This window comes from Pseudochaenichthys georgianus, chromosome 12, assembly GCF_902827115.2.
Source record: "Pseudochaenichthys georgianus chromosome 12, fPseGeo1.2, whole genome shotgun sequence".
Classification (NCBI taxonomy): Eukaryota; Metazoa; Chordata; class Actinopteri; order Perciformes; family Channichthyidae; genus Pseudochaenichthys; species Pseudochaenichthys georgianus.
The window spans coordinates 17,317,179-17,343,795 of record NC_047514.1 but is presented as its reverse complement, the minus strand read 5'-3'; the positions used below and the strand labels follow the sequence as shown (position 1 = coordinate 17,343,795).

General features: G+C 41.3%; 1 protein-coding gene across 3 annotated transcripts in view; it reads right to left on the bottom strand.

Moving 5' to 3' along the window:
- Positions 1-26,617, bottom strand: part of unc5cb (unc-5 netrin receptor Cb) — a 107,567-nt gene that overhangs the window by 40,408 nt on the left and 40,542 nt on the right. For all 3 annotated transcript variants that reach the window (XM_034096533.1, XM_034096534.1, XM_034096535.1), the window contains exons 2-3: positions 6,693-6,923; positions 371-514 (exon numbers count right to left, since the gene is read on the bottom strand). In XM_034096533.1, coding sequence (XP_033952424.1) covers positions 371-514; positions 6,693-6,923 — 375 coding nt within the window. The remainder of the gene's footprint in view (positions 1-370; positions 515-6,692; positions 6,924-26,617) is intronic.

The window sequence follows — 26,617 nt, the reverse complement described above, 5'->3', positions numbered from 1 at the left end:
ATGAGGACCACCTCCAGGAAGAAGAGGGAACACTGGCATAAACATGTGCCGCAGCCTCTGTGTAAACACTGCAGCAGCTCTTCCCTGTTCCTCCAGGTTATACTGTACACAAGGAAGCTGATTTGGATTCTGCCGGCTTTTTACCAGCTCAAGTTCAAAGGGACACTTTAGTCCCATGTTAGTAAAACCTTTTTTTCACTGCTTCCATCTCCAGTATCTGTAAATCTGACACAATACACAAGTCGGTCTGTTAGACGCCTTTCCTTGGCAGGCGAGAGACTTTGTTTGGAGAGCAATACAAAGATGAGAGAGACGATAAAGACGGAATAATGGGCTGAAGAGCAGGATGGAGGCAGGGGAGAATACTCACAGGCGATGCGGACATGGGATCTGCGGCTCTTGGTGGTCCCTGCAGAGCTCCAGGCCACACACTGACACCAGAAGTCCTCCGGCCCAAACAGCTCCTCCACCTGCTGCCGAGTGATCTCTATGCTGGCCTCTCTCACTACCAGGCCTGCGAGGAAAGACAAAAAAGAGAGGGAGTTATAGCACATATCAAAAGAGAACAAAATGACCGACTTAAACAAACCAAGATAAAACAGTTGATATCATAAACCTTCACTAAATAAATCCATTAAAATGTATTCCTTCACCTTGGAGCGAAAAAATGTCAATATTGGATCACATCAAACGATTCAGTACCATTTATATCAGTCACATCACATGCTTTGACACTTGGTATTTGTGTGCGCGCGTGTGTCAGTTAGGCCCTGATGCCAGAGCGCTGAGCTGTTTGGGCCCGGGCCCTGTGGGGGAGGATTTGAGGCGTCATGGCTACCAAAATCCTGTTTGCTAACTCCTCTGATTACTGCTCATCTGGGTGCCAGGACCCAAACAAACAAATCATCCCCAAAACAAATGCCTCTACCCACAGCTGCCCCTCTAGAGCAGATTATGCTGCTGCTGCTGCTGCTACAGTGTGTGTCCGTCGATCATAGGATTTGAATGCACACATTAATGTATGTGGTGCATTCGCATTCACTGAAGTTACAGATGCTTCGTATGTAATGTCGTGCCTTTATCCAGGTTAATTGATCTAGTTTTTTTTTTATTTAATGGAATACTTCTGAGGAAAATGTTGATATGAAGACATTATGCAACAGTGAACACCATAATTTGATACAAGACATGAAACGGAAAGACATACAAATGATTACCCCCACCAAAAATGTTCTATTTGTTAGCATTATAACTTAAAACAATTAGTTGTATGGTGTAGAATAGGCAACTAAAAACCATCATTTAGTTTAAAAGATCCTAAACATGGAGATGTATCATTTTGTATAATTGTTCGCTTATAGAAACATCCTTGGCAGAGGTCTTTGTTCTCCGAGTGACCTTCTAGTTTTATAACCCTTTAATTCTGCTGGCCTGGAAAATCTGAATTGCATGTTGGAAACACTTTACAGGACGCGATGACTTGATTCGACAGATTTTTTCAGAAGAACATGCTGAGACGATGCGTTGGATATCCAATGCCACTTCATCCCCCAAAGTGCTGCTCTATTACGTTTAAATGTGGGGCCTGAGCAGCCCACTGGAAATAAAAAAAAGTAAAGTTGCCATTTTCCTGGAACTGTCATGCTCATGACCATGATGATGATGTTAAAGTGGACTGTGACATTCAAATTAGGCCCAGTTGCTACTGAAGGGCCTTTTGTGTGCTTAGGAAACATTCCCATTACTCCCATGAAGGATGGGCCTACAGATTTATGTTGTCCGTCTTCAGATCCTGTCATCAGTATTACCAACCGTTATTTGTCAGGCCCTGCAGCTTTTAATCCCACTCTTCAGTTCTTCAGTTTTGGTGATGAATTGCTCTGTAGCTGTTTTTCATTGTTAGCTGGAATAATGCCAGATACTGGGATTCTTCTGTTGTAGTTGTAGTACATTCAATACATGATTTAATGAGTTATGCTCACTGTTCTCGTAATGAGCATTTACAGCATGTGCAAAGTTATAGAGCCTGTCTTTATTATTCACAATTTAATTGCAATGTTGCTGTCTCTTTCTACAAAACTGCATCTCCCTGAAAGCGTTCAGCTATTGTCACATGGCTCACTACCATGGACAATCAAACAGGGATGTAATTTTAATTAAAGAAACATTTATATATATATAAACATCCCCAACACAGTCCAGTGGAAAATAACACCATTGCCTGCTAATTCATAAATAATATGCAGGCTGCTGAGGAGACACACATGACATGGGCTACACAGAGAGCATGCCTTAATGGTGTGGCTGCGTCAAAAGCCCAGAGAGAAGCCTACTAAATGACGCTCTTCTAAACATAGGTGTATTATTAAGTTGTGAACTAACGTAGACTATTATAATGTGTTAAAGTTAGCCAGCTAACTATATTACTTGTTAAATCAGAAACAGAAGCTTCTCTTGACAGTTGTTCCATTATATGGAATAAAATAAAAGATAAACACAATAAAATATAATGCATTATATACACAAATTATGTTTCAGTTTTGTTTACATTTACTTTTTTTTGTGGTTATTTACTATTTGATAGTATTCTTTTTATAACTGAGCTTACCAAAGACATACATGTGACATCATTATCAGGTCAATGACTCACCGTGTTCAAATGTTCATTCGATGAGTAACCTTATCTTTGCCTGAAATCTAGTTCAATACAAAGTGATTCACTACCTGCTGAACGAGAGATAACATTTACCTTTTTAAGGCATACTGTGAACCTCTGCCAGTAATTTAAAATTGAAATGCTAAAATCTGTGTAGTTTAAATTCCGTAAGCTCACTCATACTTTAATATATGTATCAAGAAAGCTTTAATCATCCATTTTTATCTTTTACCTAGATGATTGGAAAATGAAAATGTCTACCCAAGTGAGACTGACGGCATCTAAGCTCAGTTTTTATGTCTATCCAAATACACATTACCTTCATATTTGTGTACAAAGGTTCAGGATCTGTCTTACAGTGCAAGTGGATTTACACAGTACTTCTCAGAATGTGTGATTGAATGAAAAATGCAAGGAGACTGGATGGTTAAAAAATAAACATGCCATTTTACTTCAGGTTCAGTGCATTCACACAGCCTCCTTGTTCTGGCACACACACAGCAAGCACAGTGACATCCCACACACCAGCTTAGCTCTCATGTAAAATGTACACTGTGTGCCGACAGGCAGAAGAACAGCCGCGTCTGTTGTGTGCGCATGTTCCTCTGCATGTATGTGTGTGTCCACATGGGTCCAAGGATGTGTGTCTGTGGTTGTCTGTACTGTATGCCAATGTGTCTGAGAAGATGTGTAGTGTTGGTTGAGGAATGTCAAGTATGGATGTGATAGAAGTGTGAACATCACACACAGAGTCGGAGAGGGAAAATCAATAGTGGAAACAATATTAAGAAAATGAATTCTCTAAGGGTGTAAAACACGTGCCAGAATCGTTTAATTCTCTGTGTGTGCTCACAAAGTTTCTGAATAGGGTTATAGTTGTGAATGATCTGTCTGTAAGAAAAGCCCTCTGTACCATAGACTAGCTTCAAGTGACGATGACGACTCTAAAGAGTGGACTATATGACTTCATGGTTGATACTAGAGCAGGATTAAACTCTTCCTGACGTGGTGCAATTGAAACACATCAGCAGGATCACTCGAGCAGAAGAGAAAGGCTCTGAAGTGAGCCGGCTGACCTCATCCAGTGACTTCATGTGTTTGCTCAGCTAGCAGCTTTTAGTAGACTGTATAGCATTACAATGATAGCAACAAAGCAGACACAGACTTCCACTCAATTTGAAACCAAGAGGGCCAAAGCAAGTGTGGCTCATGTCACGACCAGCGATGAGGGGCTACTTCACACGTCAACGTGGCCATTAGCAGAACTGATTGTACAATAGGTCCCATTAATAGGCTGGCGTAGGCTCCTCATTGGAGATGATTCATTATTAATGTGGTCATTAAAGTGAGCTAGCCTAGCACTGGCTACGATTATTGATCAGACAAGTCGGGGAGAAAAGGAGGCATTGGTCGTTGAAGGAGAACTAAAGGAGGAGGAGGAGGAGGAGGAGGAGGAGGGGGAGGAGGAGGAGGAGGAGGGGGGTAAATGCTAGGATTATCCGACCAGATGAAGAGTATACTCATCTTTGATCTGCTAACTCATATCTCAAACAGAGTGACAAGCTGTCTCCAGTGTATATTACATTAGTAGTTTCTACTATACTATAATTAATTTGTCGCTCATTCGCTCAGATCAATGCTCGTTTTGCTCACAACTGCCCTCAACACTGGGAGGTAAATGGTACCGTGTTCAGGTGACAGCATGGTGACTCTCTGAAGCTAAATCCTCACTGCAGGAGACCATTTGTAAAAATTGCCTTGTACATTTTGTATGTGCAATCTATGGCTTCTTTTTATGTATGCTCCTATTCAATATCTGAGTTTACATCAGAGTGGCTCATGGTACATTCTTTACACAAATGAAACGTCCTTAGTCTGAGCAAACTGAACCTTAACAAAACTTGCTTGCTTTTACATCAGATGCATGTGTTTCAACTCCCAGATCGACAAAGCATTGCTATTTGAAATTGTAGAAATTAAACCACGCTAGTGTCACTTTCGCAACACATGGCCCACTCTGTGTCACATCCAATTAAAAATACTTTAGACAGGCATATTACCGGCATGAGGTCTCTTTAAAAGGCCCAAGGGAGAGCTGTAGGTCAGTTGTTTCTTGCTGTGAAACCATTGTGTCAGTGAATCAAGCCGCCTATTGCTAATAACATTGCAACTACTGATGCCACACAAATTATACTTTCAGTAGGAAGTTGCTTTTCTATGACGCATGCATTTATGTTATTATTTGGTAGATTTAAACTCCAACCCTATTGTTAAGCCTTTCAATACCGGCGCTCTATTTAAAGTTCCAAACTAATTTGATGCATGCAAACAAACTTCTCTGTTGTCCCTGTTTATGTATATGAAGTGAAGCAAGAACGCAGTTGTCTTGTGAGCATTTCCAACATCTGGATAGAGATTCGCCTGTAGCCTAATTGAACACATTGAATTTGCAGTTCCTGTTCTCAGTCTCTGGCACTTTCTTAATCTCATTATCTCTTATTTCGTCTTATTTTTACAAGATCATGAGCTCTCGCCAACATGAAAGTGAGACATAGAGACAGGACGTAAGAAAAAGAGAAACAGGGGGTGTGGAGAGAGAAAAGGAGAGAGGGAGTTATCCAATTTCTTCAAGCTACACTGTCAGTTGTATTGACCGAACTGGCCAGTTTCTATCAGTGCTCTTTTTCTGTCAATCTGGGGAAATCAGAGAGCAAATGCGTGGGTTGAGAAAGGCTACACACATCCACTGGGCTCCAGTGTTGTTGTGTGTGTGTGTTTATGTGGGGGGCGCAAGGGCATAAATGAATGAATATCTGTGCAGTAAATAGCCTGTGGATATGGCTGTGTAGAGTGGGTGCTTGTGTGATGTGTGGGATATTTTCTATGTTGATGCTTTTAGCATAACACTTTCTGACATTAAGGCTAAGAACCACTGAAACCTTCGCCATCTCCTTTGTCATAATCAAAAACAAGAAACACATCCTCAAATATGTGAAGTCTTCCTAAAGTACACCAGGTCAAAGTGAAAGGATTTTAAGTTGCCATTCAGGTATTTATTTCAATACTCCTTTTATATTTGTGCTGGTTACAACACTGCTTTGTGTGCTTGCAACAATGCTGTCTTTTTCATATAGTACAAGTACAAGAGCACTTGCAACATACAACAAACAGACCTTGAAGGGTTTATAAGTGTGTGCTTAAACATTTAAATCAAAGTGATGGAGCAGCTGTCCGGTTGTCTGTGTCTGAGCATGTAGACGTGTGTGTGGCAAAACAGTGGGATGAAAAGGGTAAATGCAATGTGATTGGTACCTGTGGGCGACAGAAATAACTCAATTTCCTATACAGGAGCTGAATGCAGCCAATCAGTGCGAGGCTGTTGTGTGTAATGGCTCTGGTGCCTGCAGGGCTGAATTCTGTTGAAAACAACCTTGCTTGAGCTTCACTACCTTTACTTCCACTAGAATTGTACAAACATCAACACACAATCAAAGGCACACACACAATAAGTTGAAGTGTGAGGATGCCCCAAAAAATAAGAAAAATGTTCTTATTGTGAAACTCTGAATCAGGCTAGTCAGCCTGCAGATAAGGTGATGCCACTTTTGATCAAACAAACTAGCTTTTAGAGCGATAAGAAAAGAAACATTGTGTGTACTGTATGTTTGTACGAACATTTTTTGCCCACCTGCCAAAAAAGATAATAATGCCCACCTGAATAATGAAAATGTTTGCCTTTCCAGGAAGTGGGATGCACTTACAGTACACATAAGTCATAGGATGAAATCAGGGGTGCATTTTAAAGCATAACAAACAATAAATGTTGTGTCATGCTTCAGGTTAAGTTTATTCAATATTTAACTAATACTATGATCTTTCACTAATCCTGTTTTGAGTTAGTCAAACCAAAGCATAAAAATACCAGGAGTGGAAATTGTTGGCAAACCAAATAAAAGACATGAATTATAAAAAGGTTGCAGTGGTATGTGGTGTGAATTGATGTCATTATGTTCATCAAAACAAATATTTTACTCACCAGAGTTTTCGTCGACCCGCTCCTCCACAGTGTGCTCCTTCTGGTGAACCCACTCGCTGTTACACTTGAAGTAGATCTGCGTTGCAGGCGTGGCCTTGCAGTACAGGTTGACCGGCTTGTTCTTCACTATATAGGCCTCCTCCGGTTCCATCAAGAACACAGGCAGAGGCTCAGGGGGGTCTGAAGGGAATGTCTCCGGAAGATCGCCGAGACCAATGAAGTCATCGTCAACTGCGAAGAGAGAGATGGTGGAAGTGAGGATCAGATGAAAGGGAAGATGAATGGAGGGAAAACAGAGGCAGAAATCCCCAGAAAGAGGGATAAGAAATGGGTTGTGAGGGAAAGAAAAGCAGACAAGAGACAGAGGGACAGTGTATTATAACCACAGTCTTTGCATGGGATTATCCACTCACACAGCACACAGTGAAATCCCTATCATTTGATATTTTGGAATGTTTACACAAGTGTATTTTAGAGCGCAGGAAATTCTGGGGTTCCTCTCAGGCAATAAGGCTGCATGGATTTACAGAAACTCGGCCTTGCTTGGTCTAACCACAACCAGCGACTGCTGAGAAACCAGAGAGAGGCAGAGCCAATAATGAGAAGCAGAGTTCAGAGGTTGACTCTGAGGAACTGAAGTTATAAGCTGATCTCTCTCTGTCTCACAGTCTCTCTCTTGCTCCCTCCCTTCTCTTTGCTTTTGTCTCTATCACAGAGACACACACTAGCTCACAGACACATGCACACACACATGCAGCACATCTAATGACCTCAGGCTTTTGGCTCAGTTTGTGCCATTCCTCGGATACTTCTGCACTAGACAGATACGCTTCCCTGTAATTACAACTCCCTTTCATCTCCCTGTCTTAAATCACAAACACACAACAGCATATGTGCGTGCACTCGCTCACACACAAACACATGCTTGCAGTGCAACAAAACATTGCAAGCACACAAATATATGGGCATACACGCCCACGAGCGAGCGCGGCTAACTTTCTAACTCTTTGAAGAGAAGAGGATGAAGCCTATACGCCAACCCATTTGTCACCTCCAGAACTGTTCTATTCTTACCATCGAACCGGTAAACATCAATTATTCACAAGTGGGAAGGAAAGAAGGCAGAGTAGAGAGAGCGATACACTGAGAAACTGAAGGTGAGACGGAGGGAGAACAGAGAGAGACGGTAAAAGTAACTCGGCCAGACAGACATAGATTGAGACATCGAAATGCAGTTGGGCAGACAGACGGAAACATAGCACAGGAGGACAGCAACAGGAAGGCAGACTTGTTCGGATAACAAAAGAGTTTATCAGCCCATCAGTAATTCTTCCATGTCCTTCTATCTACCCGTCTCCCAGTCCTGTGTGGACATGCTGGAGCCTTGTTGTCTGACAGAGGTTGCCTCCTGGATGCTTTGGGAGCACTAAATAATGTCGCGGCTGAGCAGATATCTCCCCACGATGTCTCTCTAATGTTATCTCTCCCTTCATACCTGCCACAGATTGAAGTTGATTGCTCGGAAATGAAAGGGCAGGGGCAGCCAATCAGAAACTGACCAAAGTCACCCTCCTCATTGCGAGGGAGGAGGGTGTCTGTGTACTGTGGTGAAAGTGTGTGTGTATGTCGGTATGATGCCGGAGAATTCTCTTTGTATGTTTGTGAGTGTGCTGCTTCCCATCAGAAAAAAGTTCCAACTTGTGCTAACTTCCTAACCGGCTGCTAATTGAGCAGAGGCAGTACAACCTTAGGTGACCGCTGACCTTTCAGAGTAACCTCCTTTCAGTTTGTGTTCGTGTGGGTGCAATCAGGAGCCGGAAGAAGATCATTAGCTGTTTTAAAAAACGTTCATCTTCTGCTGTCTAAACAAGAAACTAAACTTGAAACATTGTCGAGCTCGTCGTCCTTTATGTCTTTATGAAGGTGATGACTCTTTAATGTCGAAGTCTATTTCAGCAGACCTTGGCTTAGTCTGTTATTTTCTGCTTCATAGTCCTCAGTCCACCCACATCCTTAGTCAGGGGACCCTGACCCAGAAACAGGCAAAGACAGCCAAGGAAACTCATTAAAGATTGTGTTACCCTTCTTTCACCCTCCATTCCCATTATCTCTCCATCTCTCTCTCCCTCCTGGCTCCCTCGCTCTGACGAACTGTGAGGCAGAGAGATCTGAAACAGCCATGAAAGCGTCCATCCCTCACACACACTGAGAGTCGCGCGTCGCACATGCTCACACACATACCCCCGCGCGAGCATTAATGCGCACAGAGGCACACACAAACTCGCTCACAGATATTCTAAATGCATCAACTTCCTCAGTGCAAGAAATAATAAATGCAAGTGAATGGAACTAGCCCTCCAGTGAAAAATCAGCCCAGAAATGAAAAAAGACACCACACGACAAAATGAAAGACCCTGACTACTTCCAATCACACTGCACCCCCACCAACCCCCCAAATCCCAACACTCAACACCTCCCTCCCTGGTGAACAGAATACTGAGAGCAACAAGAAGCTCAAAGAGAAACATTACTTTTTGCTGGCTCTTCTCCCACTGTCTCCATTCATATGCAATGAGGGACATTTCATGATAAAATACTTTGAAGGTTTCTGCAGCTCCATGTTCAAGATGATGTCATTTTAACATATAGCTATGGTTAATCAAAAACCTGATACTGACCTTCCTTTTACAAATGAAACATGCATAATGACATGCTTTTCTCTATCTTTCTTAGCTTTCCCTTATTATCCCTTTAATAGGAACATTCATATGGCTTCCCGCCACTGTTTGATATGCAATATGGATCTTTTCAAGCATTTGTTATTCTGCAGGCTTGATTTTAATCAGAAAATGTGCCTCCATATTGAGTATTTAAAATGTAATGAAATATGTCCTCGCAGCTCTTTTATTTAAATTATATTTTCCTCTGTAATTGGGGTGAGTTTTTCTAATTCATATTGTGAGTCTTATTAATTAATATTGTAATACTCAAATTGAATATTAGTTGAATTTTAGATCAGTTCCACATTACAACAACAACAAGTTTTAAATGTGCTGCATACAGTATTGCCCACAAAATAAAGTAAATGAAAGAATAATATTTGCTATCTTTCGTTGTCAATGAATCCATCAAGTAGAAGGCAAAACGTCTTGATGATAAAAACAATTTAATGAAGATGAGAATGAATCAAGTGGGATGAAAGGAGCCATGAGAGGGTCTTGGCAGCCAGCCCCTCTTTGGCTTGAGTCAGCCGCAAAAGCTGTGGGAGTGAAGCAATATTAAGGGATGATTACATTTTTGGACATAAGCAGAACAAAGTAAAATGTGTGCACTGGCACACCTACACAGAACAAAAACACAGCCTTAGAGGAAAGAAAAAAAACACCAAGCTCTTAAAGAAATGTGCACTAAGAGCCAAATCTTGAGCGAAACAAAATGATATTTATGTAATGTAAATATATTAACTGTTGCATGGAGAGGTGCACAACACCCACACCAAACACAAAGAGATGCACATGTACTGTATGAGGTTAGAGTTTGCAACCTGTTGGTCTACTCAGAATGTGGTGAACAGCGAACCAATACCCACACAACTTGTCCAATTAGCCAAAGTCCAAGTTTCCTACAGAGTACTTCTTCAACAAGTTTATATTGGCAGTATTTTTGCTTTAACTTTGTCTGTGAGTATCAGCCCACCGAATCTCAGACACTACCGGGGGTTAATGACTAGCTTACATCAATAGGTTCCATTAGAAATGAGCACTGGCTGCCAATATTACGAATCATCCAGCAAATGGAGTTCAAGTACAACTTAAAATGATCTACTGTACAGAAATACCTCCTGAATCTTTATTACCCCTTACCACTGCAGTGGTACACCACTATTACCGGACCATCACTTCCATAGTCACGCTAATGAGGTCTTTTATGCTGAGAACAGTGAACACTGATGACAAAATATCCACAACACATTAGACAGGGAGTCAGTTTCCAGACTGCGATGACTTTTCCTGGGCTTCAGTTTCTCCTTTATCGCCTTTTCACAAAATGCACTTCAGTAGATAAATGCTCCGGTATAATTTTACCGTTTGACATCATATGTCAATAATAAGTCGAAGACGATGTTCCAGGAAAAATGTTCTGGAAATGTGATTACTAATGAGCAGAAATGACACGTCAGGAAGAGCACAAACAAGATTGTTATATACTGAATCATCAAAAATGGAAGTCTATCTCTGTAGTTAAACTGACGATAGGGTCTCCATCCAAATCTAAAATGCAATAACTACAATGTTATAAAGATAAGGGCAGAGTTATGTGTGAAATTGATACACATAAAAATGCAGTTCCACAAACACATACAGTTTGTGCACTATGCACTCAATGCTTTGTATAACGTCCAGAGCTATAGTGGATCTATCACCTCTTTTCCTGTATTGTACGCCTATGCTGAATATCTGTTAGACTGCATTTCTCACACCATATATTGTGTGCGAGTGTCTGCGATAACAGCTTTAGAATGCTGGGCTCTGACACCACTGTGCAAGATAAGCTCTCTCTATTTTATCTGTACTCACGTAGATTTATTGTCCCAAGGAAAGCACTGTATCAGTGGGGCCAATGTTTCCCTTCAATCAGGGGAGAGTCAAGCATGAACGAGGATGAACACTGGCATAAATCTCCTCCCTCTTCATTCCTGCTTTATTCCTATTTATCCTCTTCACCCTCATCTCTGTCCCTCTTGCCTTCTACCTTTCACTTTTATTTCCACTCGGCCTCCTCATCATTCTTATATATCTTCCCGCTCAAGATATAGAGAAAAATATCAGTAAGTGGTTGACCAGATAGGCAAACACCGGGGAGTTTTACTAGCCAATGTTTTGCTATGCCACAATGGAGAAGGACAAGAGGTGGTTTGCAGCTGAGTGGTCAAGCAGAATAATAAACCACTCAGCTGTCATGTCAATTGAAGCAGGATAAATAGGCTGTCAATCAGATCTACCTATAAATATGCTTTGAGCACACCTACCCATTATATTGAGTGAACATAAATCAATGGTAACGGCCTCTTCTAGTCAATACTTGTTAGTATTGGACTTATACATCCCAGTGCATCACAGTGGCTCTAATCAATATATATGGCTTTTGTTTTAAAAGCAAAATCCTTTAGAAGCTCCATGAAAAACAGGCAACGTGAGCAGAGGCTTACTTCCACTCTAATGTCTCTTTCCAGCCAACTGCTTTATATACACTAATGTGTCTACACGCTTTATCTGCAAGGGACTAACGCTTGGCTGCAGCAGGTATTTATTGATTACCGTTAGTGGCCAGTGACCCCTCCCTCGCCCTGTCCTATCTGAGCCTCTCTGCTAAACACACTCATATTTCATCTCTGGGGAATTTTGCCATCAGACTAGCAGTGGAGGAGAAGTCTAGAAAAATCTGTCCTTCGAGTTGAAAGACAGGTGGCTCCAACATTAACCTCCCAATCAGTTCACGGCTCAGAGTCAATGCAGGCCAGAATCACAACGACCCGGAGAGAGCCCTTGCTCACAAAAATGGCCAAATAAACCAAATGAATAATTCAGTCAGGGCATTATATAGCGTGATGTGATGTAATTGGAAAAATTAATCTTCACAAATTCATTTAGCCCACTGCAGTAAAGAGCAAACACACACAGCTGAAAAGAGAGCAGTCGTGGGACTGGAGATAAGCATTTCAAATCTATCTACTAAGAAATGGACATTTACCCAATAAACAGTACTCTGTGTTTACCCTTCCCCCTTTTATCCATCTCCTGTGGTGACGTTAGGTTATTAAAAAGCCAGAAAAAAAGGGAGAATCTCTTAAAAAAAAAAACATATTGTGAAAGCAGTCATTAAGTTAATCAATTTCAGAGCACATCAACATTACTCTATTCCTGTCTTTGTGCAGCCAGTCATGTCTTTCTCATCGGGGGTGTTTACACGTTCTCTCTGGTCCTTATCCCTGACCTTCACTCGGTCCTCTCTGGCTCCACTCTGGCAGGAGGCAGCTGGTGGTTGCCAGGGTCATGCTAGGCCTTGGCTACTGTCTGTCCAGTCCCATCACAGCACCCCGGAAAGGCAAGGTCAAAACATCATGATAATTAAAGCTCATCATTTTCATAAAAAAAAAGTCAGACACTTCTTCCGGTAATAGCATTAAAGAAAAATGGGGAAAACGTGGATATGAAATGAAGAAGTTGTGCCAAATTATAAGTATAAGATCTATAAATTGGAGCGGCTTTGGCTCAAAAGAAGAGTCTGTATTTCAAAAGGGTAGTGGTTCAAAACCCATCTCTTACTTCTTCCTGATTATATCTAAAATTGTCCTTTGGCAAAACATTGAACTCAAAGTTGCTCTTGAGCGAATCTTAGGATAACTGAAAAGCACAACGTCAGGTAAGGATGGGGTGGAACTATAGAAATGAAGTCCATTTACCATTTAGAAATAGAAAACAGATGGCACTGCATTATGGCATTTAAAAAATCAGACTTTCATTGTTTTAAAATACATTTTTCGCATGATAAATGTTTTTTTTCAAACACAAACTGATATAAATTGCTTAAAATCAATATAATAGTCCCTATTTATTGTAAGATATCCAGAGGTATCCACCTTATTTAGTCCATGACTAACAAAGAGTAAGTAAGAGAATTATGTAAAGGGATGGAATGACTATAGGTTAGCGATCTCTGTAATATGAGCAAATGGTGCTCAAGTGGTATTGACATCAACACCATCTGCACACGTACACATCACATCTCAGACGAGCAAAGGTCACATTGCTTCAATGACCCACCAGGTAATTATCACTGGCAAATAAAAAGCTGTTTTCCATTCCTTTATTTTGGTCTTTGATACTGAAATGTTGTATACATTCTGTTAGCTGTATTACTTTAAAGTAGCTATTAATTGAATGCTTTTTAATGCATGACCAAGTAATATTTTTCATCCATTTATTCACATAGTACGATCCTGGTATTTTATTGCTCTTACTTACAATCTCAGTTGTTCTGCTGCGGGTCTAAATGCTTTTCTGCTCACTCTTCAGTAGTTATGGTTTTTCAACGTTCTCTCTAAACTGTATATCCCCACCCTCTCCCCTCCCCTCCACACATGTGCTCCCTCCTGGATGAAAAGCCATTTTGGTGGTTGATTGGAGAATGATGCTGCTACTTAGAGAGTCACTCCATCAGCACCAAGAGAGGAGAGGAGAGCGCAAGGAGAGAGAGAAAAGCTCAGGAGGAGTAGTGGCTCCCTGGGGCGCTGTAGCTGTGATGGGTGAGCTGTCAAACGCCCCATTGTCCAAATTACCCAGCAAGCACCATGTCACCACTCGGGACTAATTTACGGTGCAGTGCGGCGCGGCACAGACATCGCTCTCGGAGTAAAGTCCGCGCGAGAGACAAGCGTAGGTAAGGGGTGTAAGGAAGGAGTGGTGGGTCCGACACAGCACCTTCCAAAGAGGTAGAGGAGGGCGTCAAAGACAGACAGTCCCAAAGCGAACCCCAATTAACTGTCTTTATGCTTCAAGGCCTCAATGACAGGTGTCAATATGATTATGTGTCATGCCCATGTGCCTCCCGGCCCACCCACTGCTTGACAAACACACACATGCACTGATGCACAAACACTTTAATACAGTTTAAAGCATACAGAAGCCTCTTGCTTGACTTCACTTGCAGCCATAACGACTGGTCCTTTTAGCACAAACTGGCATGCCCATTCACTTGTCACATGTCACACCCCTGGGTGCCCCAATGCCAGACAGGGCCTTCTCACTACCTCTTACCGATCGCCGGGCTCTGGAGTGGAGCGGTTCTTGTCAAAGGAGACGTGTTGTACTCTCTGACCCCACACTGTGCCCAATGGTTTGATGCAATGCCTCTATTTTGGCTAATTGGCTCAGAGCAGCGGGCAGCCCCGTTCTGCCACCAGTGAAAAGACGAAATGCAAAACACACAAAGAGAAAGAGGGTGATATGACAACCAAATCACCACATCATAAAAAAGAATTGATCCAACAGGCTGCCACATTAATATACCATGAGGTAAACTATAAACGTCAAAAGTTAATGTACTGTAGAAAGGTGTGATTTTAAGCTTTAAAGAAGGTTTTTCTTAAATGTACGCCTCAAAACTACATCAAAATATTAGCTCTGGAAGAACATTTGCCCTAATAATAAAGAGGAAGCAGTGCATGGTCAAACTGAAACTCAAAAGGATGGTATTGAGTCCAACCCTGGTGCTGTTATAAAACGTTTCTTTATTTTCTTTTTGTATAGAAGATACAGTAGGCATGTTACCTAAAACAATGAAAACAGTGAATATGGGAAAAACAAGGAGACTGCCTAAGTTTATCTATTATTGGTGTCATGTAATGGCAAAACATGATTCCAATGTTCATACTGATTCATTTTCTTTAGTGAGAGACTGTTCTTTCTTTCAATGCAGAAGTCAGTGACATAATGCTTACAATGACATCTTTGTAAACACCAAGGCAAGGGCAAAGAACGCACGCATAGCTGTTTTAATGGGGACAATAATGATCACCATCCCTAATGACAGCAAAAAAGGCAACTACTCAGTCTGTCCTTCATAGTGTGTTGTCAATGTAAGAATGCCGTAGAGTATGTGCCACCCCCTACATGTGTACACACTTCACACATGCACAGTATATCCTGAAGCACTCAAATGTCCAACCCTCCTAACACAAAAAGGAGGAAAAAATCACTGGCAGCACTTTATCTGAAGGACAGAATGTGTAAGACACAGTCCCCAGAGCACGGTATATTCTCCATGTCTGTCACTGAATCTGGCTGCCTGCTTAATCCCCAGAGACACACCCACACAGCCTCCATACTCACATCCACTTCCTAAATCTTATTCTCACCATCTCGTCAATCAAAATTGCAATCTGTGAAACCACGAAAAGGCATATAGTGCTTAAAGATCTCCTTTTTTTGTTGTTAAATGTTTTCTCTTGAGAACTGTATCCTCTTCTGTGCTCCCAACCCTGCTGCTGAGCTGAGTGCCGAAACCTGCAGCCATCTACTAAACACCTCGGATGGTGTAACTCTAGGTGTGTGTGTGTGTGTGTGTGTGTGTGTGTGTGTGTGTGTGTGTGTGTGTGTGTGTGTGTGTGTGTGTGTGTGTGTGTGTGTGTGTGTGTGTGTGTGTGTGTGTGGTGTGTGTGTGTGTGTGTGTGTGTGTGTGTGTGTGTGTGTGTGTGTGTGTGTGTGTGTGTGGTGTGTGTGTGTGTGTGTGTGTGTGTGTGTGTGTGTGTGTGTGTGTGTGTGTGTGTGTGTGTGTGTGTGTGTGTGTGTGTGTGTGTGTGTGTGTGTGCGCGCGTGTGCGTGTGTGCGTGTGTGTGTGGGGGAGGTATGTGTTTGCATGTGAGTACATGTGTCTGTGTGTGATGGCTGAATTAATGTGACAAGGCAGATGTAATGCAGAATCATAAATCTTAGCCCCGGGATCAGTAGAGGGGGAGCAGGAGGTGATATATTAAAGGGCACACACAAACCACCGTTATGATGCTGATAATAAAAACAAGAACCAGGCCGCAATAGCCAGCTAATAGACATGACTCGGTATATGGCCCTGAGGGTTATGACATGCACTCACACATGCACGGGGCACCACACTACACAAATACACAAACTCTATCCGCTTTTCCGGCAATTTATTATGCTGCTTTCAGCCCAACAGCACAAGTGTTAGATATGGCTGTAATGCTGTTAAAATCTTAATACTGTTACACAAGCTCGCAACATTCTAATTATTTACTAACTGTGCAGAGCGCATTGGATGGGGCTCTGAAAAAACATGGCAGCATTTTTGTTGAGAATACTGTAATGATTCACGGTAGCAAAAACAAGGATGGAGCTAGCCAGTGTAAGTTAACAAGCATCGCTGTCAGAAGCACCCTGACCAGCTGATCAGAAATCAGACAGACTGCTCAGCAAACTGTGACAGCTGTCACTAACACATCAGATGGTTATTCACTGTAAATGCACTGCCAATGCATTTGTATTGTAACCCCAGAGACCGGATTGTTTGTTCTAATTAGGAATGTCATATCATACTATAAAAGCTGATCTATGTTCATCAATTTTACTTCATTTTCTATAGGTTTTCATAAACGTTATAATGCTGCTGGTAGAGAGCAGGAGTCATTCCCCTTGCACCCATGCACTCGGCTTAGCTGCTCCAGCTGCAGATTGATTTCCCAGGAATTAAAACAATAATGAATGCAGCTCCTTATATAAATGTACTCCTGAGAACACTTGTTATTCAGCTCACATTTATACAAATACATAGCATTGGGCCTGTGTCCTTCAAATGTGACATACCTGGTCTTTGATAAGGCATTAAAGAAAATTCCTCTTGGATCAGGATGCTTAAGCCTATTCAGTACATTTTACAGTACGCTCGCTCAAATGAGGCAGCAGAGGAATCAAGCTGGAATTGCACCATGTTTGGCTGCCTAACAATAGTTTTGTGGTGCAGAATTTTCTATTGTTTTCGATACCACCAATGTTTCCTTCTGCATGTTTATTCAATGCTAGCCGAGATGCTTTCTGGGTTTATGCCCTGAAAGAAAAGTGCTTTGTAAGCATTCAATCTGAATTGCATGCATCACGCTTTGCTGCACATCGGCTGCAGTACATTTACAATTGCAGTGAGGTGCTGGGTTTGTTATTTGGTAGCAAAACTTTACCCACTACAGTACCTCAGGACTTTGAATCAGTATTGTTCATTTGAGGGCATCTCATGTCTGCAGTTTGATGTGTAGACTAGATAACTCTCAACAAATGTACAAATCCTGCTCCTGGAAATACTTTATGCTTGCCAGATTTAGCAAATAATCCCATCAGGCTTGTTGTGCTAGTTTAAGAGGGAACAACAAGATAAAAAAAGCTTTTGTTTCAGCCCATTTCACGCCGTTCCTTTCCCTTGTTATATTGACTTGTAGGGGAATGACAAGATTGCTGCTATTACACATTGGATGGGGTCTCATAGTGATATTGGATCTTATTCCGTACACTACATATCCCGCTTGGATCATCGATTGCATCCTTTCTAAGCTAAATAGCCATTTCTCTCTTAAATCACTGCCCCCCCCCCCCTGCCTTCAGATCCCATGGTTGTTTGGGTGAAAGGGGAGTTTCCAGGAAAAACATCTTTACTGAAAAATGTACTGTAATTGTGCCGCTTCTTTATGGGGTAATAAACACTGACAAAGGTGGAAGCACATGAACACAGATATTGTCAGTGTGGCCCCGTTCAAACACGGTATCAGAGCATCAGATATATCCGGGATGTTATTATATCCGGCTGAGATAGACAGCAGATCACACCTCGAATCAGAGTGCATCTCAAATATATTGTAGTTGAACACTTTGGATCTGATTCTGGAAACGACAATTTATATACTAAACTACACTTAAAAAAACGAGTAAGTTGTAAGAAATCCGAGCGACAGAGAGAAGGAGAAACAAGACACGCCTCCTTTTTTGTTGTTTGGAAGCTTACTCTTACCAAACAAATACTGCAAAGATGAGGCCATTCTTTATGTGTGATGTAAGAATGAGGTCCAAATGATAACATATTACTGACACTCATTGCGTCTTCAGTCCGTTCATGTTTGTATTTAGAAACACTGACACATGTCTGCAAATGTAAATGTTGTTTAAGTCCAAGGGATACAAATCCAAATACATCTATTATAAATATAATATAAAAAAAAAATCTTGATATATTGATTCATTGTCCAACACATACAGTAATAGGTAGAGAAACACTCACATATGAGAACATGCACGCAGACACACACAAAGAAATACCCAAGCACACGCAGCCCTTACACCTGTTAATGGATGTGTTAAAGGGGAAAAACACTTGGTTTGGATGGAGGGCAGTTAGTGTGTGTTTGTTTTATGTGAGTGTAGGGGGGGGGGTGACTGCATTAGGGAATCACACACCCAGCTCCTCTCACCAGGGGACTTCTGTCAGCCTGTGATTTCGCCATGTTACCCCTCCCAGCTCCCTTCCCTCCTGCGCTGCTCACTGCCGAAATAGGTCAACCACATATAATGGAGGGGCAATGAGGAGCAAGTATGTGCACCCCTCCCCATGCCCTTCCACCCCACCCTGCCCCTCGGCACTCCCCCCCCACCCTTTACTGCCACCATCCAGCAAACGAAAGCAAGCTATGGCCCCCCCGTGGACACTCAGGGGCTGGCTGAGGAGAGACAGGGACAGCCAGCCACAACATGCCACCTCCCAGCCACAACAGCCATTTACCCAGCCACGCTTGAACAGAGCGGATTCCAGAGTCTCACGTGGAATGAGCACACTCACAATATACTTTTGCACCAACGAAGTGAATTGCTCATGGCTGCAAAATTAAATGAGGGGAAATTTGGAAATATTTAATAATGGATATTGTGGGTATTGTGTGGAACTGTTTGCAATGGTTCATCACTGTCACTCTCCTAGGGAGCATGCGATGGATGAATAGAGAGAGGTGGAGGCTTGTGAAGAAAACCTGTTTACCAGGAAATCCAATAGATATGGGACTTTCCAACAGTTTTACATTTTAAAAGGTCAATTTTAAATATACAGGGAGAAAAGTAAAGTCTGAGAAAATTACTCAAATGACATCACCAAATAATTTCAGTTTGTAGTTGCAGGCTATATTCCCAATGCAAGTTCAACAAAATATGGCTCTGCTGAGTTGCATTATGGGAAATAGTTGTTATTCTGTTGTTTTTGGAGCTTGGCCTCTGTCGCTATTGTCATTTTGAATCCTCCAACTTTAGGAATACCATTGCTGAAGTATATTTCTTTTGTTGAGCCTTTTAAATATTTATAAAAATGTATCAAACTATGTATCGACAATGCATGCCAAATAATTTTCAGAGTGAGACATGCAGCTCTGTGTCTCTTCCATTGTATCGTCATTTTGAGTACTCAACACGAGTACAATCTCATGTGTGTTCATGTTTTTTCTTCTCCCAGGGGATTCACCTTTGTGATGTTCCACCATCAAAATATACACTCATGTATTCCCTTAAGGAAAATGGAAGAGAAGAAGTGTGCATATATTCTGTACAAGGATAACCTAAAACACAACCTAAATACAGTTGAGCGAATAAACCATCTGTTTTTGCTCTGTTCCCTAGCATGTTAATGGAAAATGGATGGTTTTATTAACAAATCAGATTTATTTAAGATAAAGTCTTATTTGTAAAAAAAAAAGTCAATAGGTTGGTTGCATCCATGTAAACGTAGCTATCAATTTCAAGGGCAAAACAGATATGCTGCTATTTAACATTCACAGAGAAGTACGCTTCCATATATTTTATACCGTGTGCAAAACATACCACGAAGACCAAATGATTCCTTAGGGTTGAATTATCTCTCCCCACTTTCCTGCTCTTATCTTACTTCCATCATTTGAATCTACCTGCACCCTCAACTAATGTTGTCTTTCCTCTGCAGTCTCCACTGGCTGTGACCTTTTCTCCAGTGGAACAGGATACTGCCCATCTCCATCTTCCTCATGCATTAATGATCTGTGGTAAGCTGAGGGCATCTGTTTGACTCCCAGCCTGTCCGCTGCTCACACACTTCCAAGGACGGATCTCAGCCAGAGCCAAGCTCAGCCACATTCCCTGTCAGCCACAGGGAAATGCAGATAAATAGCCACAGATTGCGATAGCTCCACACTCTAAAAAAAAAAGTGGATGCTGCCCCCTTCTCATCTCCACCACATACATCTCTTTGACACTCCCCAGTGGCAGATATCTAAAATACTGGAGCGTAGAGATGACAGCCGGCAACTGACATAAAGAAACTCAGCCAATTATCCTGGTTTTATACTGAACCTCAATGCAGATACAAGCAGCTGAAATGAGGTTCATCCATGGGGTACCATTGATTATTCTCTTTCATACCTTCTGTTTGTTAGCATTTAACATATACTATGATAATAAGAGCTCAAATTAAGCATCGACCATTTTTCAAGTTGCCCTGATGTCCTTTTCGCAACATACTGTATTTCTGCTGCTCTTTCTGAAAGATCTCCAAAGTGCTCTTTTGGCAAAAGCTCAGACTTGTCAAGTTCAGGGAGGTCTAAAAAAGAAAAATGAGACACAGTGATCTTGTAAATCCTGATGCAGCCAAACATTTGGTACCAATAATTAGTTCTCAAGTTCTACATAATGTTATTTTATTGGTTACAAAATCTCTCTGTGTTTCCACCCTTTGTTCAGCCAAATCTGTTCTCAAGACCTTGGCAAGGCTGAAGACAAGGGGATCATATGCAACAACTTGGCGTCATCTATCTGTAGTGACTTCCTAAAGCTCTGGACCATTTGTAAAGTGTAGCTCTCTGTTCACCACAACAATCTGATACGGTTGCCTCATTATTCAAGATTCCTGGACTCCCCTACTTGAGGCACCAGCACTTAAAGTGCAGTTAAAAGCTACCTCACACTGAAGATATTCCTCCAGTGTGACAATTCACTTCTCAGTTATTCTATCCTCCACCTATGCTGCTTTTAAAGTGTCTGCTATAACGGCAATAGCACTAGAGTATCATAATGACAATTGGAGTGCTTATACTCTCCAAAAAAGCATCTACCAGGCCCTTGGGTGGACACTTTGAAAGTCTCCTATTCCCTTTCGTTGTTTTCATTCGAGGCCTAAGCAAGTCTTAACAGTGAAATCCAAGATAAAACCCAATCTACTGCACCAGTTTTAAGTTTTATAGACTTTTAAAACACTTGCTCAAAATGTACTAAAATCGATTTACCTACAAAAAAGATGGCTTTCTTAGATTGCCCTATACTTGCTGTTCTTCTACCAATTACTTTTAAGTTTAAGTTATCTGTTTAAAATATTGCACAGTAGATCAGTAGATGAGCAATATTCTGTTTTCTCTCTGGCACTAACAGAAAGTAGGGAGATGTTTGCTGATACAAAGTAAACATTCATACAGTTGGGAATATTATCTGAAGCTTTAAACTTCCGTGATATTTCCCTTTATGCCAACAATGGTGAGCAGCTTGGCTAAACAGAGACATTGTAATGAGCCCCTTCGGTGTATGTATCTCACCCCGTCACCTGCCGGGACTCCTTCCCCAAAACCCTAAGATGCATTCTGACAGCTGCAGAAATCCTCATCTGGGGAGGAGGGATGAAAAGATTTCTTCTATGCACCTCCCCGCCGCTCCATAACCAAATATTTGACTTTGCTTGTGATCCGCAGCCCTTGAAGGCTTCTGTTGGGCTTTTCCACACGACTGATCTCTCTTCTCAAAGCAGGTGTTAAAACATAACTGACACAGAAGCCTCACTAGTAAACCAGAGCGACAGAAGACAGCAAGAGGGTGAAATGTATGAATGTGTATGATTATAACTACCTCACTATTTATCGGGCATTTTATATATCCGATCCTATAAATAAGGCTAGGCTCAAAGGTTAAATTAGACATGACATTACAATCAGATAGGAGCGTGTCCGGCTGCCATGCTGATGAAACTCCCTGAGGTTGCTGTCTACGGTGAGCCCTTGATGTCACACTCCTACACACATGGCCTTCAGTCATGGAATAATACACACGCAAACACACATGCATTCTGAACATGCATGCCCACCCAGGAGCATGCATTCAATGGCTCACACTAAGGCAGACACACAAGATCCATGAAGAAACTTCACAGGGAAATCAAGCTGACAGATCAAAGAGTACACACACAGAGATGAACCTTTCAGAATGTTTGAAAATCTACCAAAGGATGTTCTCCTAAAAAACAATTATGCCTGCGGTTGTGTTAAGGAATGACCACTGCTGTGTCCCGCTCATATCAGCATTCCACAGATTGTAGTGGGGTCTTTTCTTTTTTTTTAACCCAGCCAATGCAAGCTCAAAGCAGTGCACTTTAAATTCAAAGCAAAGGAATACATGTTTTGTTATTGTTTTCAGTTGTCAGAAGGTGTAAGACATGATAACTAGTCATGTTAGGCGTGAGTTAACTGTATGGTTTTCAGTTTTAGTTTGATTACCATGTGTTTCAGAATGTGTCTAATGCATTTCATGAATCAAAGGAGTATAGCTTTCTCTCATCCCATTAAGGAGCAGCTTATCCTTGAACTTAGTTTATAACATGAAGGGTTTTGACTTGACAGCAACTATTAACAGCTACTATACTATGAAGAGCTGCTAAAGTGACATTAACTGTCAGATCATATTAGTCAGTAATCACAATAAAGTCTGACTGTACACACAGTGAACTCATTGGATTATGTTATGCCTGTGCTGCATACTCACGTGCAAACACAGATAAACCCACACGTATAAATACATAGACATGTAATTCTGGTCGACATGACCTCAAATCAGTAATAAGATTACATTAACCTCAGAAAATGTGTTGTCACGCTAGCAATGTAGCCGTATACTGTATAATCCGTCTACCTCTTTGTTCTAAAATACCTTAACAAGGCAATGGATTGTAAGACATTATATATATATCTTTATGAAATATGCAAAGACATTTCTGGTCCCTGAATTTTCCGAAGCAATGGATTCCTTATTTTTCTTTGTCTAATACCTTTTATTTTATGAAGAAATACCTGATAAAACTAATAAAAGTATCAGTGTTGTGTTACGTGTTTATCACAAAATGTAAACATTAGTATGTTAGCAATGTCATTGTAGTACAGTTGTGCATAAGTATAGCCGCACAGAGTATCGGCTGCAGACTGGGAAGGGCAAATTAACAAAAGGATTGCATGGCTTTTGCTTTGCTGCTGCTAAACCTGCGCAAATAAGACAAAAAGGGCCGTGTAATTCTCAAAGCACCAGCAAAGGAGGAAATGATCCACTAACGGTGCTGCCAAGAAAATAGCGTCTCGGTGCTCTTGTGCTAGTTTGCACACATGTAAATGAGGTACTATGCATGCATTTGATTCAAAATTGGCCATTTTATATGCAAATAAGCCTCATTGCAAAAACAACCCAACTCACAAAGATCAGTGCTATAGTCATTTGCCGTTACAGTGAAATTATTAGTATCGCAGAGAGTTGGCGGTAACTGCAGCACAAGCCATTTACTGTCCACGCCCAGTCTTATAATTCACCGTGGCAGCATTTAATGGTAATTTTTACTTTGTCCTCGGCATTAAATGATGTGCAATTAATGGTGATATCAGCAGCCGTAATCCATCCTTTATGAATAATCCTGGGAGTCTTTATACTTATTTACTTACAGCGTGACCTTTCAAAGACACTGGGCTGATTGGTTGTATTGTCATTTTATAAACATTTATAAGTAAGTAATGTATTCATAATGTCAGCAATTCAATATGATTACTGTACTTCCCATATAAATATATTTAAACCAATTGTGTGCATACTGTACCCACATATCAATTGTTACACACACACAAATACGAAAATTAAATATACGCTATCTCCACATGACATGTGCGTTCTAACACTCGGTTGAGTGACAGTCAGGCCCAGGAGATACACACCAGGGGGTAAACACAGTGCCTTAATAGAGCGAATGGAAAGTGGTAAGAGCGGAAGGTGACAGGGAGACAGAGAGCGATAGCTCCAGAGGAAGAGATGGGGTGACATGGGGAGATGGGAGGGGGATTCTCCACAGGCTAGTAGTTCAGCTCACATCACCTTGCCAAAACTGTCATTGCCCCCAACGTCGCCCCACCTCCAAACCAACCCCCTCCCCAGCCCTGCCTCCCTCTGTTCTCGACAGAATGATTAATGGTGTATCTGGTCATGCGAGCACCACTGTTCCTGACTACACTAAACATTATCATAACTTTTTTTCTATAATAATTGAGACTGTGAAGAGCTTTATGAAACACAAAGAGGTATACTAGAAGTATTGTGGCCGATTTTATCTATTTGTTTGCATTGTGTTAATAATAGGAGTAATAAAGAATGTGCACTCGGATTAATGACCCAGTTCTGGAGGGGGAACTGATCAAATCAGCACCATATCACATCTTATCTCCTACACACTGGAATAATCTAAAACTATTAAAAACCCCAAAATGATCTTCCATGTACTGAGGAGAGGACTCAGCGCCTGGGTCATATTTTCCTAATGCCTTTTTAATATAGTCATGTCGTATTCCTGCTGTTCTTCTAAACATTTCTGCCTATCATGTGCTGTGTAGTGTGTCAACAGCACCATATTAAAGGCAGTATACCATGAGAGTGGCTTACAACTTTCATATCGGCTCTGTATCCCCACAGGATCTATTACTGTTTATAGGACTTTACATTAGCCTCTGTCTGCTGCTATTATCTCCTACACACTGCTGGGGACACACTCAGCATATCGCACTCCACATTTTTGACAATGCAGACGTGCAAACAAAAGGACACACGATGTACACACTGAGGGGTACAAATGCAGAGATATTGAGTACACAAACGATGAAGAACGCATGATACAAAACACATTTCAAAAGCTCTATCTTTTTCTTCTATCTGCATCAAAAAAGTGTGTTGAGCTCCAATGTGTTTTATGGTAAAAAATAAAAATGCAATATATTGTAGATATGTGGCCTTTCCAGACAGCCTGCAGAGATTTCTGTTTTATTAGAGGTATCTGGATTTTCTATTTCTCTAATCAAGTAAGGGAGAGGAGGAACATGCACCATGACCTTACTGTATGGAAAGCCTCATTCTCAGCCTAAATTGTTTCTCTGTATTGACATAGCAATGCTGTAGGTGCCAAAATAAAAGGAAATTATTTATAGTTCTCGGTAGACTTTACCCTTTCATTGTAAAAAATCCAACTCGACGAGCGTTATGGATGTATTTCTCGAGAATAGCCCAAAGGAGTGACATTTACATTCGATCCCATCCACTTTGTGTTACAGAATGGTAGCAATAATGGAAAAGAGAAGGTGTGTACTGACTTTTCTAGATGAGCAAAACTTAATTTAGTTAGAAAATAAGAATGTACGACCCCTACCATTTTGTGAGGAAATATAATGAAGACCGGGCAGAGCAATTAAATGTTCTTGGAGGATGCTAAGGCCTTGTGTCTAATATAATGGAAGCAGAGATTGGTGAAGGTAGGCATCTACATAAAAGTGTAAATCAAACTTTATAAGCAATAAAGACTCTCCTTTATAGAGGTTGATAAGGATAAGGAAGTACAACGGGAGGGAGACAAAGAAAGAGCTACAAGGAAGGAAGGAGCTGTAGAAAAGAAAAAGAAAAAATTATTCTGAGGAAAGATGCAATGGCCAACAAAAATCCACAATGTTTTCACTCCATTTGCAAGGAGTAACAATTAACGGGAACTGCATACAATATTTTGAAATAGAAACAAGCATAATCAATAAACTGGGCAACAATCAAAGGCTGTGCATCTCACATGACTCCACACATGTATCCGATTATGGTAATGCTTCTGTGTAAATCCAGACGATATTGTGCCTGATGTTTTCTATTTGATACCCCACAGTTTAATGGGTTTCTATGCAGCAGCAGCAGCAGTGACATGGAAGTGTGTGTCCTCTAGTGCCAAGCTGTGGGTCGCTCTAACATAACCTCAAGACCCTGTACATTGCAGGTGCCATCCAGGGACTGATGCCAGGCCGCAGTGTGCCAAAGGCCACAGAACTCTCCGGAGAAACATCTGTGTGGTCTGCTGGACGGGAGTCTAAACTCACAAACACACACTCATTCCCCTGAGCATGATGAATACATCTGCAAACTGGTGTGAACATGTCAAACATCTACTTTTAGGAGGATGGTATTTATCTGTAACATTTTGACGACAAAATAATTCGGAAAAATGCTAATATGAGGTCGCCAATGAATCAAAATGAAAGCTTGTCT